Here is a 22,538-nt window from a genome sequence, read left to right as displayed (position 1 = left end):
TTTTTGGGCTAACTAGTTTGATTTATGGTGTGATAGTGATATTGTATGGCATTGTGTACACCTAGGATCATGTCATCTGTTATTGTGGAAATTGTGGAGCTGATAGATCATCATATTGATCACACATGCATAGCTCAACCAGTATAAGGGGTAGTTTGGCTCCAGTTTTGAACCTGACAAGCAATGAGAACCTAAGATGTATGACTCAGGGGGAGTTGACAGCCATATCTTCTAATTATTTTTGGACTTGCTGGATAGAGAGGGTGTGCAAGTGTCTATGGCTGTACCAGTATGATTGTGTCTTTGAAAGTGTCTAGGGTTGTGAGATATTTCAATGCCTATCCAATTGAAATCACAACTAGACCACTAAGAGAGTTACCTAAAAAGAAGGAAAGTTACTTGCACGGGAGAACATGCATTTGGTATCAGAAGAGTTACAATAGGTATCAGTGTTAGCTCCAACACTTAGTATCAGTAATTTGGGGTCAGAATAACTTATGCATATCAAAGGGGAGATGATGCAGTCTCACCAATAGGCATGTTGTAGTCACTGGCACATGTGCATTCAAATTGGTTTCAGACTTGTATATGCATATGTTTTTGGTTTGCATATACACTTGGTTGCTGAGAAATTGGTATCAGTTGGTGGTTGAGTCCTCCATCTTTAATGTTTTGAATTGAGAGGATAAAGTGTATGATATTCAAAAGAGGAGAAGCATCTGGTAGAGTAAAAGGGAGACAAAAATGTGTCACTGTCTGGTAGACACAAGGAGGAGAGAAACCCTGTCAGTGCCCTTTGCCATTGTTGTCAAAGGGGGAGAGAGATTCTATAGTATGTCATATACTACATGTGTGAGAATCCATGGAACACATAGAGGGGGAGAGAGAGATTCTGTAGTATGCGAGATACTACATGTGTTGACATAAATGCCAAAGAGAGAGATTGTTGGCATTGCATTGTCATTGATGTCAAATGGTATAGGACAATAACTGGTATGGGAGAATAGATGATATGGAGTCATTGATGTCAACTAGTATGCATGAAGTGACATGTTGATGGTTAAACAAGGCATAGTGATGCAAATAGGTAATGTATAAATCCGATATGAAAACATGGCATCATAATTTATAAAGAGGCAAAATTATGACATCTGCAAGAGAGAAAGATATTGGGATGTTGATTGTGAGGAAGAGGTGGAATGTTACAAAAATCACATCAACACTCAAGGTGAAGTATGTGTAGGCCACTGGTATGCTGTTGGATGTCAGTTTGCAGGACTCCCACTAGTAAGTAGAGATTATCTCCTATTATGCATGGAATTCATCATAGTCCTCTGAGATAAGATAAAAGAGTAGGAGGCAGGTGATTGAAGGCTTACACTAGATCAACCGGTGAAACACTAATTTACCTTAGGTACACAAGATCCAAAATATGCACCAGATTAATTGGGTAGACATGATGGATTGTCGGTACAAAGATTGAAGGATATGTTTGTCACTTTGACAAAGTATTTGCTAGGAAAACTGGTCAAAAGATGAAGAAGGAAAAGATGAGCAAGTTGCAAACAAAGAATGCAATTGGATTGAAGATGGAGATTGTTAAAGATTGATGACATGGTGTCATAAAAATGATTACCGGTAAGTATGTCCACCGGTAATGTTGACAAGATGCAAAAGTGAAAGGCTCCCATCTGTTGAAGATGTGCATGAGGTAGGTTGGCAAGAGTGTTGACTGGTTTAGGTGTTCCAATGAAAGAGAAGAAAAGTTTAGAGTTGAAGGTAGACCAGTTAGGGTATAATCGACAGGGTTTGTGAACTGGTAGATGAACTCAGTTGTGTGCTATTGGTCGGTGACCAATTTAGACCGACATAGTGAGAAAAGGTGGATGCTGACAAACATACCACATGAAGGTGAAGTGGAATGCATGCATAGGTCTATGTGGTGTGTTAGTGAGGTTGTTGGCAATTGGTCCAACATTTAATAATGACTACGAAGCTCGAGGAATGATGGCAAAGGTTTGTGGCTTGAGATTTAGGAAACAATTGAGATCCAAGATAGATAGATCTAGGATATCGAAGTGGATGAAGGAAACTACATCATGCACGTGATTGACCAAACACAAGGCTGAAAATCATGCTACAGACACCTAAAGATAAAAGAGTGCATTGAAAGGTAAACAAAATGGTGATGTTCATTGATGTGTTGATGATCATCAATCAAGGGCATGAGATCGGATTGGATATGATATGTCACGATGATCAAAGATAAGATTTGATGCATATTTAGTGCATGGTGGAAACCCTAGCATGTCAATGTTCAAACTCATGTTTAGGCAAGAAAGTTTGGCTATAATAATGCAAATCAAAGATGTAAATGGTGATGTTGCATGAGAAAGAAAAACCAGTGAGATAACTAGTCAAGTGCTCAACGACCATCAAAGAAGAGACTGAGTGTGTGATAGAGAACCAATGAGAGTGAGGGAACCGAAAGTCTACCATTAACTTTGATAGAGGATTGCATTGGTAGTGATTGAACCGACAGAGAAGATTGCAAAAAGGGGAAGAGTAGAGTCAAAATCTGTGAAGAACCGGTAAGCTAAGAAGCAACAATAATCAAATTACAAACAACTAACTGAGTGAAGAAGACCAGTGGTGGTTAGTAGTAGTGTGACAAAAGAGAACCAACAAAGAGAAGAGTATCGTCAAAAAAGAAGCAGAGGCTAGACCGATAAGGTTGGAGCAAGAGATAAGGTTGCAATAGTGAGAAGGTGAGCAGGGAACCGACAATGAATTAGATAGAGGAGAACTGGTGAAGAGAATTGCATGAGAGTTACAAAGTTCTTTTGTAACAATGTGATTACTTTAGTATTTGATATATGATTTCATAATCATTGAGTTGGAGCTCGGTGCAGGGGTTGGTGCTCCTTGGGATGGTGCCCTAAAATCAGGGGTTGGTGCCCTAAAGGAGTGGTACTCCTTGGGTTCCATCCCTAAATGTTGTAACCAAAGTTTTCATTGTGAGGCTCGATTGGAGCAGTAGTCTCCAATAACATTTCTCACCAAGGTTTTTCCCATCTTGGGTTGTCCTCGTACATCTAGTGCTATGAGATGTACCTTTTATGTGTGGTTGCATTTGTGTTATACTCCCATCTAACTGGTATGTCTACTTCATGTTAGATTTGTTAACCAGTATATACACATAGGATAGAAAAGGGAAAAGATTTGGAAACCACTGATTCACCCCCCCTCTTAGTGGCATCTTGTGTTCAACAAGGTGGAGGGAGGTAATGTGAGAGGGAGATCGAAGAGGTAGAGGGAGGGAAGGTTGGAGAGATATCTAAGAGGTGGAGTGATAGATGGAGAGAGAGAGAGAGGGAGAGAGATAGAAAGCACTCGAGTGAGAGGGAGGAAGGGATGGAAGAAGAGTACAATAGACTAGAGAGAGAGATAGGTGAAGAGAGGGATAGAGGGAGAGAGTGAGAAAGAGGGACAATGAGAAAGGGAGAGAGGGAGAGAATGGGAGAGAGATACACCTAGGAGAAGGGGAGAGACTTAAGAGACAAATAATGGGAGAGAGAGAGAGAGAGAGAGAGAGAGAGAGAGAGAGAGAGAGAGAGAGAATGGGTGAGATAGAGAGAATGGGAGAGAGATACACTTGACAAAAGAGAGTAAGATAGAGAGATAGAGGCAGAGAGGGAGAGAGAATTGAGAGAGAAAGAATGAGAGAGAAAGAAAGGGAAAGGGAGTTAGAGAGAGAGATAGAGGGATATTGAGAGAGGAAAAAATAGTTAGATGAAAAGAGAGAGAAATAATAAAAGAGAGGAACACCTAAGAGAAGAGGTGAGAGAGATAGATAGATAAAGGTTGATAGCGAGAGACTTGATAGAGAGAAGGAGAGAGACTTGAGAAAGAGAAATGGAGTGAGAGAGGGAGAGAGAAAGAGAGATAGAGGGAAATAAATACTTGACAAAGGAAGAGAAAGGGAGGGGAAGGGAGAGGGAGAGAATGGGAGATAGAGACATTAAAGAGAGGGGGAGAGAGTGAGAGATAGAGATACTTGAGAGAGGGAGAGATGGACAAAAGAGAGATAGAGGGTGAGGTAGATGGGAAAGAGAGGGAGAGATACTTGAGAGAGGAAAAAAAGTAGAGAGGGAGATACCGAAGAGAGAGAAAGGTAGGGGTTAAGGAAGAGAGGGGGAGAATGCAAGGAAGAGACAAGAGAGATAATGCTAATATGAGCATGCTGATTACAAAAATTTGACTGTCTGAAATTTATATGAATACTCAAAAAAACTAGAATCTACATTATCACTCCTAGAGACTTGGAACCACTCTCAAACATCTTGACAATATATACATAAAATATAACTTACAGTATACTTAAATGTTATATTTTATGTATATATTTGAAGAGAGAGAACACTATGCATTCTAAGATGAAAAAATGCTATGAACTACATTTGACGCATGCCTTATTTGGTGTGCACCAAATATGGCGAACACCAAATAAGGTGTGTGCCAAATGGAAATATATTTTTTTTCATTTGGCATGCACCAAATGTGCTACATTGGAAACCACCAATCCCAAGGCTTGGTCGCCCTTCTTAGGCCTAAGATGTGTTTTCCAACAAATATTGAAAATTTTCCAACATTTTTGTTCTTGCTCTTTATCAAGTTTGCATGTGTTTCAATGCAATAAAAAAAAAACCATACAATCTTCAAGCTCTCTCTTAGCTGTCCAACCATAAAATTATTTTTTACATTTTGATAATGTTAAGGTCTTCATCGATAATTTCTTTTGTTAGTGTTTTTGTTTTTTGTCAAAAACCAACATGTTGTATTTTGGCCATAGATTTTTACCCGTTTATCAAATTTTGAAACAAATTACGTTTTTAGAAACTATACTCCATTCCACATAATTTAAAAAAAAAAAATCTGATTTTTGATTAGTTTTCACAAATTTTTGGGGGGAGCACACTCAAATTTCTTCTTTTTAGGATGTGTCCACTTCGAAAATTCGCAAAAATTCAAATATTCATAAAAAAATTAGCAGAAAAATCTGTCATAAACTTCAATGTGTTGCAAAATTCTAAAAAAAAGTTGATGTTTCAGGGGAACCACATTTCATGCTATGTTATTTTTTTCTGAAAAAACAGGACCAATAAATGTGGTGCCCCTTTTTGAAACCCTTAATCTCCTCTGTTTAAAAAAAAAATTAGTAGTTTAGAAAATAGATTCAGAGCACTTCAACTTTTGATCTTGTTGCATCTTCAAATTTTGAGTGTACATATCTTGAATTTCTCATCGAAGTTCAGACTTTGCTCATTTTAGAGAAAGAGTGGCATCTTAAGACCCCTTTTTGGTCCCCCATCTTTGTGCACTTACCCATATATATACATATACATACATACACATACATAGACACATACACACACACACAAACACACACACATAGAGATATATCTACACATATGTATATATATGTACATGTATGTATATACATATGTGTACATATATGTATATACATATGTGTATATATATATATGTGTGTGTACATATACATATATGTATATATATGTATATACATATGTATATATATGTGTGTGTGTATATATATATATACATACATACATATACATATGCATATATATATACATATATACATATATATATACATATACATATATACATGCATATGTATATATATATATATACATATATATATATATATATATATACATACATATATATATATATATATATACATACATATATATATATATGTATGTATATATATATATATATGTATGTATATATATATATATATATATATGTATATATATATATATGTATATATATATATATATATATATATATATATATATATATATATATATATATATATATATATGCATGTGTGTGTGTGTGTGTGTGTGTGTTTATTCTTGCATTGAAAGATCATTATGTTGTAATTATTAATAAATTAGTGTAGTTGTCTTTTATCAAATAATTATCTTTAGTGCTTAATAAAATTAACTAAATTTAAAAAAAAATATTGTGTCAAAAATTAAATTGATATCTAATGGATTTTATAAGATAAATATTATTTTATGAATAATCAAATTAATATTAAAATTTAATTGCTTAATAAATCGTTTGGCTTTAATTATTAGAATAAATAAGTAAATCAAATCTTATGGCTTTTCAAATTATTAAAAAGGGTACGTTTATCATAAAAAGGATAATATATTTAAACTATAATAAAATTAAAATAAAAATTGATTTTAATTAAAAGGTGCTTTTTGGGAAACACTGTCGGGAATGAAATTTTTTGTCAGGAAATCATTTGTGCTCCCGGTAGTGATTTTGGGGGAGAATTGGAAAGGTTGGAAGAATTTTACAAGGATGGAAAAATCAATATTTTTTTTGTGGGGGGAGGGGAGATCTCTGTCAATGGAATGGATCTCTACAAAATGAATTTTGGATTTTATTGTTGGGGTTTTTCACCGGAAGTGTGATTTGGAGGTTTGGAATGGAGGAGTAGCCTGTCAGGTGGACTTGATTTCCTGAATTGTGAGGCTTCATAAAAAAGTTTCATAACAGGATAGTGGTCTAAGGTAAGACACTCCAATTTTCTTCTATGTTTTTCATTTGCATGATCTAGGGAAAAACTCTGGTTCATTTTTTTGCAAATTGAGTTGAAAATGAAAATGGGTGTCTGAAAAAAATGGGCATGTAAAGTTTATTTGTGGTTTGGGATTTGATTTCGTTTTAGAAGTTTTATTGTTGAAAGCAAAAAAAATGGGGTTTGAATTTGAGATTCGATGCTAGTTTGTTTAATTGGGATTTTTCTAATTCTCTGTGAAAAGAAATCTCATTTGCGAAATACAATATTATTTTGATAAAATTTTGTTGTTAAATAACATTTTATAGTTTGAATTTTATAAAATTTTATCTTTAAAAATAATTTATTTACCAAAAAATATTTTTAATTAAAATTTTGTTGAATTTTAAAAAATAATATATATAATATACTTTTTTGTGTGGGTTTAACCCCACACTGTGGGGAGCTATTAGCACTACCCATTGGCGTGGGGTGACCCACGTTGTGGGAGTATCTCCCCACAGCATGGGGGTTTCCCACAACTGTGGGGGCTCTACGCACAACCATGGGCTCCCCACGATAGGCCACAACCTACCCCCCCTTCTCTTTTAAAATATTCACAGGGTAAAAACAAAATGAAAGCTTAATTTATTTTGTTATATTTTATTTGCCATGTTAAAGAGAAAATGATGCACAATATTAATTACTGTTTTAGTAATATAAGAATTTTAGTTATTTAAAATTTTTGAATAATAATTTAAAATTGGGAAATTATATTGAGAGACCTTCAGCATCAAAGCCTATAGTTGGGGATGCTAACAGATCCCACCAGGTGTTTGTGGCAGTTGATAACTATCAGGTAGAGCATCAAGGGACAGTGATTGAGACCACAAGTGTGTTGGGATGTACATCTATCTCTATTTTGTTTGATTCTGGAGCCACACATTAATTTATATCTTCTTCCCTTATGGAGAGGAGTGGGCTCGCATCTACTAGATAGATGGATAGGTGGCAGGTTGAATTAGCTACCTATTCATGGGTGGCCATAGATTCCTTTATCTCGAAATGTGGGTTGGATTTGGGTCCCTTCTCTACCACAGTTGATCTCTCTGTTATACCTTTGGGGTCTTATGGAATGGTTTTGGGGATGGATTGGTTAGAGTCCCATCAGGCATGTGTTGATTGTCAGCAAAAGAATGTGCAGTGTTTGGTGATCATGGCAAGAGTGTTGAGGTAGTAGGATTACAAAGACCTATATCCCTCTGCATGATCTCCTCTATACAACTTAAGAGGTATATGCATCGGGGGTGCCATCTATTTGCAGTCTCTCTTGAATATCTAGATGAGGAGAGACGTTAGGAGGTTACTTTGGATAATCACTAGCTTCTCCAGGAGTATGCCAATGTGTTCCCTAAGGATATTCCCAGAATGCCACCGAAAAGGGACATAGACTTTCACATTGATTTGGTACTAGGAGCAAAACCCATTTCAAGAGATCTATACCATATGACCACTCAAGAGTTGAGTGAACTGAAGTTACAGTTGGAGGAATTGTTGGCCAAAGGATTCATTTGTCCTAGTGTTTCCCTGTGGGGTGCACCACTTATTTTTGTGAAGAAGAAGGGTGGTTCCCTTTGCCTATGTATCGATATAGCTTCTACCACTTCTCCTTAGTTGACAACATTAAAACTATGTTTCTTGAAGAAATAAAATGCAGAAGAAAGCTCATCCGATTTCCACCTCTCATGACACACCAATGTTAAAGGCATGGAGTTATCTAGGACTAGATCTAGTATTGTTTAGGCTACATACTTAACTTTTGGTTTTAGTTATATAATTCAACTATAATTGTGGTGTTTCTATTTTAATTCTTTTTACCATTTCATATAAAACTTGTATTTTAGGCCTTCAATTACTTTTTTGTTAAAAAGTACTCTCTAAAAAATCTATTTTACCTTGATAATTTTTTTTGCCAAACATAAATATTTAGTTAAAACTAAAAATTCCAAAATCATAATTTGCCGAATTTTGGCATACTTGAAATGGACACAAGGCCAATTACCCAAAAGAAACATATGCCAATAGAAAGGCTCTAGGGGGAAGAGGCAAATAAAAAAATAATACAACTCCAAAGATGTTGGACATGGTGATAAATCTAGAATAGATGTTTGAACGACTAAATTGATTTTCTACATAATACAACAAGGTTCTTGGGTGCCCGTGTGGCAAAGATGAGACCCATGGACAAGCCTCGGAAAATAATGCATGAGACAAAGTGGCTAAGCTTGGGCACAACAATAATTGACTAGATATTCTTAAATCTACATTACCAAACCGATAACAGTGACTATAAATTTAAAGCAAGCATCATGAAAAGGTGCAAAGAAAGTCAATGACATCCCAAACGTGACATAACTAAAAAAAGTGATATTGAAGAAAGCACTACTCTTTTAAGGTACACTAGTTGAATTGATTCAACCCCTCAACAAAACACTTATTTGTTGGGAAAGTAAAGTGGACCTATCAAAACATGCATAAAAAGTGGCGCTCATTTATCTACCATTTCTAATAATGCCCTTTTGCTTAAAACATCCACAAAAATTATATGCGAGATTCAAGATTTTTGTTTTCTTCATATGAACATGCAATATATCAAAAGTACAAGTAAATAGGTTCCTATTTAGGAGTGTGCACCAAAGTATTCGTATAGCTATATTTGGAATTAAGATAAGTGAAGTTCTCTATCAAAAGTGATCAATTTTAAGGTAGTTCTATGAGCTCATCTCTAAGAAAATCACTAGTCTTAACAAGAAAATAATCTCTTGTTGCATTGGAATGCAATAGAATAGTCAAGCTCTAAAACCCTCTCACCAAATGCCAATGGTCCTAAAAATTGTGGCTACATCTAACATCACCATTATGTTTAAGATAATTATAATTCAAGTGATTAATCCTTAACTCGTTACCTACAAGATTGTATATTTTTTCCTTTACTCCATTAATAATCTTGTTGTGCATCCATTCATCAATAAGTAACCTGAGCATCAATAAAATTTATATATTTATAAATACTCATCAAGAGGATCAAGAAAATCTTTCCAATTAATACCATGGTATTCTCTTCATTTGACTACCAAAATCTTCTTTGGAGAAGGGTCAGATCTACATATTTTCTTCATCCGACCAACCTCATAACTTCCTAAATCATAATCCCACTTCGTGGTATAATTGACCAATATGTTCTTGCATTTCATCATGTATTAGATCAATGAGGGTTGTAGATAATCCAATTTGAAAGGTTGTTTGAGCTTGTTGGAATAACTATTGTATGTGACTTTTTATTATTGGCGGGTTTGATGAGGAGTGGGTTATAGGGATGACATGCTTTCTACCACTAGTAGATCATATCAAATTAGAACTTGAAAAATGTTTAGAATGTATAGGTGAATAAAAAATGATAGTGAGTGTGTTGCAAGGTGTGCGCCCTTGGTCTCCTTGTGTTGTGCAGTGCGGCGCTTGGGTTTGTGACATCACTCAACTGCCTCTTGTGGATTCTATAAGTCTAGTGGTTGTATTGGGCATAAATAGGTTGATCTTTTGGTGTGACGACAATCGCACTGGTAACAAGTAGTATCAGAGTTTGGTCACAGGTTCAAACCGCTCACCTACACAAGGGGGGGGGGGATTGTTGCATGGTGTGCACACTTGGTCTCCTTGTGTTGTGCTGTGCAACATTTGGGTTTGTGACATGGTTCAACTGCCTCCTGTGGATTATATAAGTATAGTGGCTGTATTGACCATTAATAGCTCCATCTTTTGGTGCAACGACAACCGCACTTGTAACAGAGCGATGGGATTACAAGTGTTTATGGATTACAAATGTTTATGGGTGAAAAAGATAGATGACCAATACTATTAACAAAACCATCTTTCAACTAAATAATGAAATACACAATGAAGAAAAGAGGAGATATGCTTGGTTAACTCTTGTCAAAGAGATTCAAGTGATAAATTAGGGTTTCTATTCCTTTGTTTCTCTAAAAGTTGGTGTGATAGATTTGAAATGCAAAGTAAAAAGATCTAAACATGTACAAATGAACACTTGAATTACTAAAACTATTTGATATAGAAATAAAAATTTCAAAACAAGTACTAGAAAATGAATTAGTACTTAGGGGTAAATGTGTGTTTAAAACTTAACTAAAATTTTATGGACACGGTCACCCAAAATGCGCTTATCTTTCTAATGAATTTCTACACACAGATCTAGATCTAGAATCTTGAGACACTACACTTGGAATTTGGAAACTTTCTAACTAAACTTGGAGGACAAGGCCACCCAAAATGCCCTTGTCTGGGATAGGGACATCCCAGACACCCTTGTCTAGGTATTTTATGTTGGAGTTATGAGTGGAGACCCATTTCCATGTCTTGAATATTTTCTTGTCTTTTTGTCTCTGTCAAGAACTTGTAGTTGCATCTAGCTATGGTTGTGGTTATATAGGGGTTTACCTTATTCAACCATTTGTTTTGGTGATTTGTACCTCAACAAATAGCCAATATTGAAAGTAGAATAATGTTTGTGCTCTTGAATCATAATTGTATCTAATATTTCTATGAGATAAAATGCATAAATGTAAACTAGAGTCCTACTCAAATGTGCTAGAGAAAAACCCTAAATGATATGATTGAATTTATATTGTAAATTAAATCAAGAATATATGAATCAAATAACTTGAAATGATAATTAAAAATTTGAAGCTTGATTGTATAAATATGACTGAATGACTTGAAATCACACCCAACCCCTTAGTGAGAGATACAAGCCAATCATTAGTCATTAATTCCCTATCATTCTTCAATATCTCCAAAAGCTTCCATCATGGTAAAATAATTTGAATGAAGACTTGATGTTTGTTGGTTTATCCTTGAATTTGTAGGTCTGAAACTTCACATAAAGATAAGCTTTCACTTCATGAGGATATCACGACATTACACCTCCAATTAATGCTAGATTAATCTGACAAATGAGGTTCAAATGACTTGATTATATATGAAACTCTAACTTTGAATTGATAAATGGCCAACTAGAATTATCTTTTTTTTGCATTGGGGATAGTTTAGGAAAGGACAAGGCTAACACTTTGACCTCCAAAAATTCTAGTTAAAAAGTGTCAAACAATGCTACCCTAAGCACCTATGTCCTAGAAAATTTTGCCTCAAGCACCTATGTCTTGACAAAATGGGTCCAAATTTTTAGGGTCATGAGATTATAGGATTTTAATTCCAAAATTGTAAGTTATGTGTAAAATTCTAATATTTAAGTGGGGGAAATGTTATTTTTAAATTTGAAATAGAGTAAGACTTAAATTGAATTAATGCGATGAAAGATAAAGGGAATACCTAAAATTAAGAGCCCAAATAAGAGTCTGATAAGATTCGAATTAAGAGAGGGCTCATATTCTTGAATTAATTATTAATTAAATGCATATGAAGGTCCTTTAATGCATAGTAGAATGAAACATACTAAAATGAGTGCTAGGAGAGCGTGAAATTGGACACCCCAATTAAAGTTGTACAATTTACAATGATATAGTTATGGATTATAAAAAATAAAGACAACGATGTCAATAAATTTGTAATTATATGGTAAATAAATTAGAATGGTAGAAGTTTGGATCGATAGAGCTTAAATGAGGTCAATGGACAAAACATGTGTGGAGGGCTCTCATTTCCATGGCTAAGTGCTACATATAATCATATCTGGTCGTCCTTCAATTCATAAAGTAGGGATGATAAAGATGTATTGAGTGCTTGTCTTTATATTGGGTTTGGTGACAACAAAATTTACAAACTAAATATTAAAAATATTGCCATCAATAATAATTTCAATCCACACAATTCTATAATGAATAGATTCATGCTTAACAATATTTTGGTCCATATAAGAGTTGACATGAAAATAAGTATCCCCTCCCTTTGATATGTTTGGGTGAAAAATTAATAGGCTTGAGTCAAATCATTTTACAACCTCTTACAATAACACCTAAAAATTTGAACTTCTTAAAGAAGCGAAAAATCAATTTTAGGTCTAGGTTTAAAAAGTGACTTAACCAAATACTTTTTTTCATAGGCCTTATGGCCCCTTGGGTTCTAGCTTAACAAATTCATCAAAAATAGATTTAAGAGTGGCAAGAGGATTAACTACAACGAAGGGTATTTTCCTATTATTCAACCTTTCAACATAAGAGGGGATATCATTAATTCATAACCTGTCACAAACAGTAAAGATAGATTTATATTGATTTGTATAAACATCACATCTATTATCTATTTTGAAGATAGATTTAGAATCGCCATCAACCAAGATAGTTTTCTATGTTTTAGGAGATTGTTTACTACTTTTAACACCTAGAATATTATAAGAATTTTGTATTGAAAGATTATGTTTACAAGAGATAACCAAAGGTAATAAATTCTTATACAGAAATTCATAACCTTTTAAAATTCAATTAATGCAAAAGAGAGGCACTAAAAGGAATATCAAAACTATAAGACACAATAGGAGTTGTGATAATAACAAACTATCTTCAAAATTTATTTAGAATTATATATTGATAAATGGTGAAATCTTCTATAAAGTGAAGCTTATTCTAAAATCCTTTATGCATTCACATCCATAGACATTATTACATATCTAGCTACAACTTATAATTTTTTACACATCCTCTCATCTATTTGACATGTATCGCAACCTCCATATCTAAAAAATCATTTTATACATAACTATTACTACTTTTTTAAAATCTTAAGATAATATTGTGGGTGTAGGATTGATCAGTCATATGGCTATTGTTCACTAAATGCATGTTTGTAATATTTTTTTGTTATGTATTTCTATTTAAATGCATTGAGTTTTTGTCATTTCATGATCCTTGAATCTACACGTGTTATCAAATTTCATTCATATTAAGTAAGAAAGTATCTTAGGAATAGTTCAATTGGTATAACTAAAAAGAATTGTATTATACAAATTCATTCTAAATTATGCACCTATTTGAAGATTTTTGTGCTCAACTGCATCTACTAAAGTGTTTAGGAACACTTCTTGTCCTTAATATTTAGAAAGAAACAATCTTTGAGGTGAACCATAGAGTGAAAGAATAAATAAATATGATAAAATCCATGCATCCTAGGATTGATATATTCCTACAAAAGTGACCTAAACATGTATATTCAATTAGGAAAATGTACCATGAAAGCACCAAAATTTTAGCATTAGATTATCAAAACTAATGCACACATTGGATGTTTATCAATATCATCTTTACAACTAACTATCCTTATCTAAAACATTTAATTTCCTTCTTTAACATTTAAATAATCAATTTATCAAACATGTAGGTCTACCTTGTTTGATCTCTAGTAATTCATGCTTATGTGACATTATTTAATTATCCTAGACTAAGTTTAAGGAAATATTATTTTCCTTTACAATAGGATGGAAGAGCATAGAGGTGTACATACCAAGGAAAAAAATAAAGAAACCGATGTAGTAAAGGAGACCCAAATATGTTTCATAGATAATCTTAGACCTGCATAGATTATCGACTATATGAACTTGGAAGGTTGTCAATGGGCCTCTTTCATCCAAATCCTTAAATATTTCGCATGTCTTTAGAAATTTATATATGAAGGTTTATGAATATTTGCAAAAAGAAAGCAAGGCATCTCTAATCTTCATAAGCTATGAGGGTTTTTCTTAAAAATTAAATAGATTGATGTCAATGTTGATTCAACTTTTTAAATTAAATCAATAGAAAGAAATATATGTTTTGAATTTTGAAACAATTTACACTAATAAAATTTATATTCTTTTTTCTATTTTATGTTTGTAATTTTAACAAATATTTAAAAAATTATTTGAAAGTAGTTTTTTATAAAGTAAACACTATAATTTAGTTGTTGATAAAATGTTGAAATTGAAGTTACACAAGCTGACACACTTTATTGAGTAAATTTTACATTTTTTTCTTCCATTTGTTTGTGTATATTGATAACTTGAAACTTTATCTCATGGATATATGTTTTTTACTATTTTTAATAAATTTATATTTTTCAATAAGTTTGAAAAGTTGTGTGTGCTAAAATATAACTCTTTCCAATTGCCGCCACCTTTTTTCTTAATTATTTATCCAAATTAGAAAAGAATTATATCATCTTGACATAGTTCTTTTCTCTAATGCGTCATATTTTTTCAAATTTTTTTCATTAATTTAAGTATTTCTCCATGATAAGATAATCAACCATATATTTTAGTGTTGATGACCTACTTTCAATAAAAATAGAATATTTAATATTAAAACTAATTAAAATATTAAAATATATATTTTTTAGAAAATTCACTTATAGATCTATAAAAGGGTATTTTTACATTTCAAAAAAATTATTATTTATAAAATTAAGAGTTTTTGAAACATCAATTTTTTTTTAATTTTTTAGTTTTTGGGTAATTAGACCCAAAGTGGTATAAAATATACATTTAGTAAACATTTCCAATTGCAAAATTTGTGGGCCATATATAACTTAGCTATAATGAATCTATATAGACTATATATTTGAATAAAATTAATTTTTAGTTAGAGTTATTCAAATTCAATTGTGTTGATAAGTTGGCTTGAAACGTGACACAGTGCTTTTACCTCTCAATAGAAATATTTAATAGATGGTAGAACAAGAAGATGAGAAATGAAGAACACTCTCTACCATGTATAGGGGTGTCCAAGTTATTTATTAATAGTTCTTTATAGCTATCCAAATGATCTAAATGGAGAAGGTTGCCAAAATCTAGCCCTACTATATTCTATATCTATATAAAGGGGGTGGATGGAGTCTTCCTCTCAAAAGGAGGTGTAAGGGAAAAGGTCCTCTAAACATTGTGGACTAGGTAAGGTTAGGGAGTTTGTTTTGAGAGGGAATAATCATCCAAGATTCATAGATAATCCAAGTCCTTGATTCGTTCCAAAACTATTTTAATTTTTCGGATGTCATGTTCATGACCTTGAGATGACTAGTGGAGAAATATTAGATTGTACCAACCCAATATATATAACCTTTTAGATAGTAATACAAATCCCCTCAAATAAAATCCAATACAAAAGGGATATTTATTTACTATTGTTACCAATGGACGAGCTGTAATATTACCATTAACTATTTGATGTTTAAGAAAAACCAACTACAACAACTTAAAGAGAACTAATATTTTCTCTAAAGAAGAAAAATATATATTTGATAGTGAAAAATGGGATCAAGTAGTTTAGGATCTAGTCCCACTTTCCTCCATACATTGGAATATAAAAGAGCCTAAGGAGATGACTCACTTTGACTTCCTCTTATGAAAGAGAGTTAAGTAATATCTTTAGGGTTTCTATTCCCTTGCTAATATAAAGAGGAGATGAACTAAATGTAAGAAAATAATAAACTAAGCTATGGAGATGAACAAAAATGATGATATAAACTAAAATAACAAAGAAATGTAGAATTGAAGTTGAGATATGAACTCTAGAATAGGATATGAAACTCAAATGCACACCTATCACCAAAAATTGAGCTAAATTGGGTTGGACTAGGGCATTGACACCTTGGCTCGAGGAACTATGTTGATTTGAAACTCTAGAATCTACCAGCTGAGACTTTGAGATACCAAACTACCACAAAATGCCCAAAAATATAGAGGACTAGGGCGTTGGGTGCTTTGGTCCTAGACCAAGACACTACACACCCCAATCTTAGGGATCTCGGCTCTATTTTTGGCTTCAAGATTCTGCCTGCAAGTTCTGACTTTCCCGAAGTTTGCCGCTACATCAAATTTATGTACTTGCACTTGCAACTTGAAAAATGGTGTTTGGGTGGCTATATATGGCTTTTCCTTAGTCAAAACCCTTGTTTTGATGATTTCCACCTCCACAAATAGCCAATAAAGTATTGAAAATTGTGTGTACCCTAGAATCTCATGCTTTTACAAGATCCGAATGAACTAGAATGCAAATTAGAGTTCTACCCTATGCTTTGAGTAAAAAATGTAAATGAACATAATATAAATGAGAATTCTTTAAATCACAAATGTAATAATGAGTCTAAAGCAATAATGTAGATCTAAAAACAAGTGTTGTGAAACTCATATAGAGATATGAAATTAACATGAAACCATATCAAACCCTAAGAGAGAGGTACAAGCCAATCAACAATCGATGATCTCCTATTATTCTTCAATATCTTCAAAGATTCAATGGATATGATGAAAACTTGATGAATGCTACTTCATATAATCCTGCAAGAGGCTCCTTCAATTTCTACAATTATTGAATCTTTCAAATAGGAAAGAAAAGGTTATATATATGAAACCCTAGCTTTGTTTTTGATCAAAGGCCGACCTAGAATTTATATATTTTCACACAAAGATAGATTTAAACATTATGATACTATCAAAACATGATCCCAAAATTCGGGGAGAAAAACGCGAGACTAGAGCAAATCATCTTGGTTCGACCAACTTTTTTCTAAATTTTTAGGGATGCAAGGTATGATGATTTTAAGGTGATTCCCAACTCAATCTGATAATTCAAGGTGTTTTGATATTCAATTTCCTGAGAGAATAGTTAGAACATAGACATTGGTGAGGATATTAACTTCACCTAATTCCAAACTTGAGGTAGTCATAGACATAGAATGTCTACTAGAAATCAACCAAATTGAAACAACTTTGCTTTGGTTCCAAAGATAAGCAACGCAACCTAAACTACCTTGAGCCCAAATGAGCTAACATTAGCCTCTAGCCCAAATTCTAGAACCCAAACTCTGAACACACCTTTCATAGACATCTTTTTCCCCTAGATGAAGATGATATTCAGAGGATGAAAGATGATTAAATCTCAAATAGCCTTTAGTCTAGGGACACTATACATACCTCATACATTCCATGAGAGAAATATCATTTTTGCGATGAAGAAAAGTGAGAATCGGTAGTTTTTACTTGACCGAACTCAACAAATGTCTCACCAATTAATTTCATGTTTTAATGATATTTCTTCCAATCCACCTTAGGAAACTTCTTAGAAGCACCCTTTTTGAAAGTCCTTTGTTGTAACCCAAATCCAAGCGAGAATCCTTCGATTTAACCAACATCCTAAGCATCCTTCTCTAAATTAGTCACCAAACTAGCCAAACCTAGGCAATATTTCACCTCTTTACACCCACTTGTCTCCAACTCATTAGAAGTCAGCAAGGAAATATATGTGTCTATTTGAACATATAGGCCTCCATCCTCTAAACCAGCTGGAAGAATGACATCCTTCTCCCTAGCTGTTCGTTATGTTCTTATAGATTCTTGAGTAAGAGGCATTACACATGAACCTCTTCAAATAGATCTAAATCTTCCAATGCATCAAATCTATTAAGTACCTCATCCATTTGCCAATTATTTAGAGTTCTCTTTTTCCCTCTTCCCTTATTTTGGGCCTTGACCAATATAAATCCCTCCGTATCTTCCACCACAGGGGTTTTCCCTTTATCCTGGTTAGGTCATGGATGAGACGACCCATTACTTGAAGTCCCTATAGAATTAGATTTAGGACACATCTGCTACAAAATGGCCATATTCATGATAGATCCGATAACAAAATGAAAGTGTTTCACAATCCATCAATTACACAGCCGAAAAATTCGCTGAAAAATGATAAATTACACACAGCAATGAAGAAACTCTTATATACGGACAAAATTCAGACGCAATTAGACGGAATGAGTTACATGCAATTAACGTGTCGGCAAATATCCACCAACCCCCTATGGAAGAAATAACAAGTAACAATTATACTTTAATCAAGAGAGCATTTATAAAAGCATTTATTTGTGCACATGGCACAGTGTACTTGTGAGAAGGTGCGTTATGAATGGTGCTCCTTTATTTTCAACGCCTAAGGTAAAGATTTTTTTTTCATAACGCGCTGTCTTTCAAATTTCCACAAAATTTAAGCATGAAAAGATTGATTTATCTAAACGTGCTATATAACAACATTACGAAGGTAAAATTATTTGTTGGGTTAGGTAGTGTTCACTAAAAACAAATACAGAAAGTGAAAACTGTGCCAGCAATTAGCATAATTATACAGATGTATTGTACAACTAATTCTCTTTTTGAAATTGTATGCATATCGTTACAGTTTACAAAGACTTTTAAACATGTCCTTGCATGTCTTTTCCTCTAACCTCCATTCTTTACAAATATTTGGATTTTAAGAGATAGACTGTTCATATAGCTGGATTTTGGACTGAGAGTAGGAGTGGAGTTCTCTGACAAAACCAGCCAATTTGGGGGCACCATGAGTTCATCTCTAAGCAAATTACAGGTCTTATTAACAAGTGAATAATCCCTTTTCACATTAGAACGAAATGGAACGGCCGAGCTCCGAACACCATCCACCAAATGCAAATGGGCCTCCAAATTGTGGCTGCAACTCATATCAACATTGTGTTTAAGATAAGGAGAATTCAAGTGACTAATCCTCAACTCATTACCCACGTGACTGTATATCTCCCCTTTCACTCCATTAAAAAGCTTTCTGTGCATCCATTCATTCAAAACGATGCCAGGAAGTTTAGGTATCACATCATGAGTATTCACTATTCTCAAAGTTTTCACACCTATCTCCTCCATTCTCTCTTTAAAATCAAGGTTTCCAACTTTGGGCCCTACAAAAGAAAGTACTGTCACAGGTATATTATGTTTAGCACCTAAATTATTGGATGCTAATAATGTTTCTCCAATTTGGTAAGCACTCAAGAGTCCCAAGGAGGCTCCTATGATGTGGCCTGTAATAGTAATACTCAATTTCTCACCCTTGTATAACTCAACCAATCTTTGGACCTCTTTCATAACTTGCTCAGATGCACTGCTAGTTATTTTTCTTGTATTTGTACTATCATTATCATCAGCCTTGGAAGAGTTGGTATAGAGGCTTAGAAATCCATTTTCAACCTTTGAATGAAGACCTCCACAGGATAAACCAGAAGAGCTATTTGAAGCAGCTTGTAATGGCCTGAGATTTAACGTTTTCAGATCTGTCTTAAGATTTTCAGCCCATTCAGAAGGAATCATGGTGCCTCTCCATGCAATGACTATATCTCTTCGGCCCAATCTTTTGATTTCTTTCACATCATCACTCACAGCTACAAATCCCATCCATTTCGATGATTGCCTGCTGGGTTTCAATGATTGTGGTAGTATTTCTTCAAGCCAATCGGGCATTTGGACGGTAGGGGTTGCATAAAGATATTTGGTGACCTTGTAGCCAGTTTTCTTAAGCCCCATGGTATCAAAAAATGAATGGAGATCATCAGTGATACAGTTAGCATAGGAGGTGGAATTCGGATTACAGACAAAAGCATCATATGTAGCCTGAGCAAAGTCTCCATATTTAACAATTTCTCTTCTTAGGTTGTCATCAAGAGGATCAAGCATGCCTTTCCAATCGTTAGCACCATGGTATTCTCTCCATTTGGCTGCAATGCTCTGCTTTGGAGAAGGGTCAGATCTACACAGCCTCCTCATCCAATCAACCTCATGATTCTCTGAATTGTAATCCCACTTAGTAGTAGGACTAGGTATATGTGAGCTTGTGTTTCTCCTTGGAGAGTCAATGAGGGCTGTAGATAAGCCATTGTGAAAGGCTGTTTGAACTTGTTGGAAGATCTTCTGTATTGGGCTTTTGATTACTGGTGAGCTGACTAAAGAGCAGGTTACTGGAATGGCGTGCTTTTTGATTAATGTTGATGTTGGTGATCTGGAAATCGTTGGGGCTACTGCTAAATGGCTGGTGTGGGTAGGATTGGATCTGCAAATCTGGAGAGGGGAAACGGTGGAGATTTTTAAAGAGGTTGGAAATATCATGGATAGGGTTTGCAGTAATCTTTCACAAAAGGATTAGTAATGGAAGAATATTCAGAAACCCAGAACATACAGCTATGAATGGTGCTCCTTTATTTTCAACGCCTAAGGTACAGATTTTTTTTTCATAACGCGCTGTCTTTCAAATTTCCACAAAATTTAAGCATGAAAAGATTGATTTATCTAAACGTGCTATATAACAACATTACGAAGGTAAAATTATTTGTTGGGTTAGGTAGTGTTCACTAAAAACAAATACAGAAAGTGAAAACTGTGCCAGCAATTAGCATAATTATACAGATGTATTGTACAACTAATTCTCTTTTTGAAATTGTATGCATATCGTTACAGTTTACAAAGACTTTTAAACATGTCCTTGCATGTCTTTTCCTCTAACCTCCATTCTTTACAAATATTTGGATTTTAAGAGATAGACTGTTCATATAGCTGGATTTTGGACTGAGAGTAGGAGTGGAGTTCTCTGACAAAACCAGCCAATTTGGGGGCACCATGAGTTCATCTCTAAGCAAATTACAGGTCTTATTAACAAGTGAATAATCCCTTTTCGCATTAGAACGAAATGGAACAGCCGAGCTCCGAAAACCATCCACCAAATGCAAATGGGCCTCCAAATTGTGGCTGCAACTCATCAACATTGTGTTTAAGATAAGGAGAATTCAAGTGATTAATCATCAACTCATTACCCACATGACTGTATATCTTCCCTTTCACTCCATTAAAAAGCTTTCTGTGCACCCATTCATTCAAAACTATGCCAGGAATTTTAGGTATCAGATCATGGGTATTCACTGTTCTCAAAGTTTTCACACCTATCTCCTCCATTCTCTCCTTAAAGTCAAGGTTTCCAACTTTGGGCCCTCCAAATGAAAATACTGTCACAGGTATATTATGCTTAGCACCTAAATTATTGGTTGCTAATAATGTTTCTCCAATTTGGTAAGCACTCAAGAGTCCGAAGGAGGCTCCTATGCTGTGACCTGTAATAGTAATACTCAATTCCTCGCCCTTGTATAATTCCACCAATCGTTGGACCTCTTTCATAACCTGCTCAGATGCGCTGCTAGTTATTTTTCTTGTATTTGTATTATCATTATCATTATCATCAGCCTTGGAAGAGTTGGTATAGAGGCTTAGAAATCCATTTTCAATCTTTGAATGAAGGCCTCCATAAGTTAAACCAGAAGCAGCTTGTGAGGGCATGAGATTTAATGTTTTAAGATCTGTCTTAAGATTTTCAGCCCATTCAGAAGGAATCATGGTGCCCCTCCGTGCAATGACTATATCTCTTCGGCCCAATCTTTTGATTTCTTGCATATCATCACTCACAGCAACAAATCTCATGCAGTTTGATGATTGCCTGCTGGGTTTCAATGATTTTGGTAGTATTTCTTCAAGCCAATCTGGCATTTGGACGGTAGGGGTTGCATAAAGGTATTTGGTGACATTGTAGCCAGTTTTCTTAAGCCCCACTGTATCAAAAAATGAATGGAGATCATTAGTGACACAGTTAGCATAAGAGGTGGAACTCGGATTAGAGAGAAAAGCATCATAAGTCGCCTGTGCAAACTCTCCATATTTAACAATTTCTCTTCTTAGGTTTTCATCAAGAGGATCAAGTAGGCCTTTCCAATTGTTAGCGTCTGAATGCTTTGGAGAAGGGTCAGATCTACACGGCTTTCTCATGACACTTCTGCATTTGGTCTGACTCCTTTTAGTTTGGTCCAGAATTAGCAGACTCTTATCGCTGTTTCCAGCCTTGTTATTATCTTTGCTATGAATGAAAATTTGTTTTAACGATAGCAGCCTTCAATCTAATAAAAAGTATATGAACGAAACAGATTTAAGATTTGCACAGTGCTCATGTTTGTGTATTATTATTTTTTTCAACTCCACGCCACCTTCGAGGTGTTTCATGATATGGGTAATCTCTGAAAAGAGAATATAAGATAAAAATGACCACTGAAA

The 22,538-nt window shown here is 34.3% G+C and overlaps 2 protein-coding genes across 2 annotated transcripts; both read right to left on the bottom strand.

Moving 5' to 3' along the window:
* Nucleotides 1-18,869: 18,869 nt before the first annotated feature.
* Nucleotides 18,870-20,759, bottom strand: LOC131858566 (phospholipase A1-Igamma1, chloroplastic-like). Its single transcript, XM_059211851.1, has one exon. The coding sequence runs from the start codon at nt 20,553-20,555 to the stop codon at nt 18,870-18,872; it is 1,686 nt and encodes a 561-aa protein (XP_059067834.1). The 5' UTR covers nt 20,556-20,759.
* A 363-nt stretch (nt 20,760-21,122) lies between these two features.
* LOC131075714 (phospholipase A1-Igamma2, chloroplastic-like) lies at nt 21,123-22,256 on the bottom strand. The gene has a single exon (XM_058012586.2). It carries the CDS (start codon nt 22,254-22,256, stop codon nt 21,123-21,125), a length of 1,134 nt encoding a protein of 377 aa, XP_057868569.2.
* Between the last annotated feature and the right edge of the window lie 282 nt (nt 22,257-22,538).

This window comes from Cryptomeria japonica, chromosome 9 (genome assembly GCF_030272615.1).
Source record: "Cryptomeria japonica chromosome 9, Sugi_1.0, whole genome shotgun sequence".
Classification (NCBI taxonomy): domain Eukaryota; kingdom Viridiplantae; phylum Streptophyta; class Pinopsida; order Cupressales; family Cupressaceae; genus Cryptomeria; species Cryptomeria japonica.
This window is presented reverse-complemented; position numbering and strand designations above follow the sequence as displayed.

What these genes read in the sequence shown, in the direction of transcription:
- LOC131075714 (XM_058012586.2), bottom strand. Translation starts at nt 22,256, where the DNA reads ATGAGAAAGCCGTGTAGATCTGACCCTTCTCCAAAGCATTCAGACGCT.
- LOC131858566 (XM_059211851.1), bottom strand. Translation starts at nt 20,555, where the DNA reads ATGATATTTCCAACCTCTTTAAAAATCTCCACCGTTTCCCCTCTCCAG.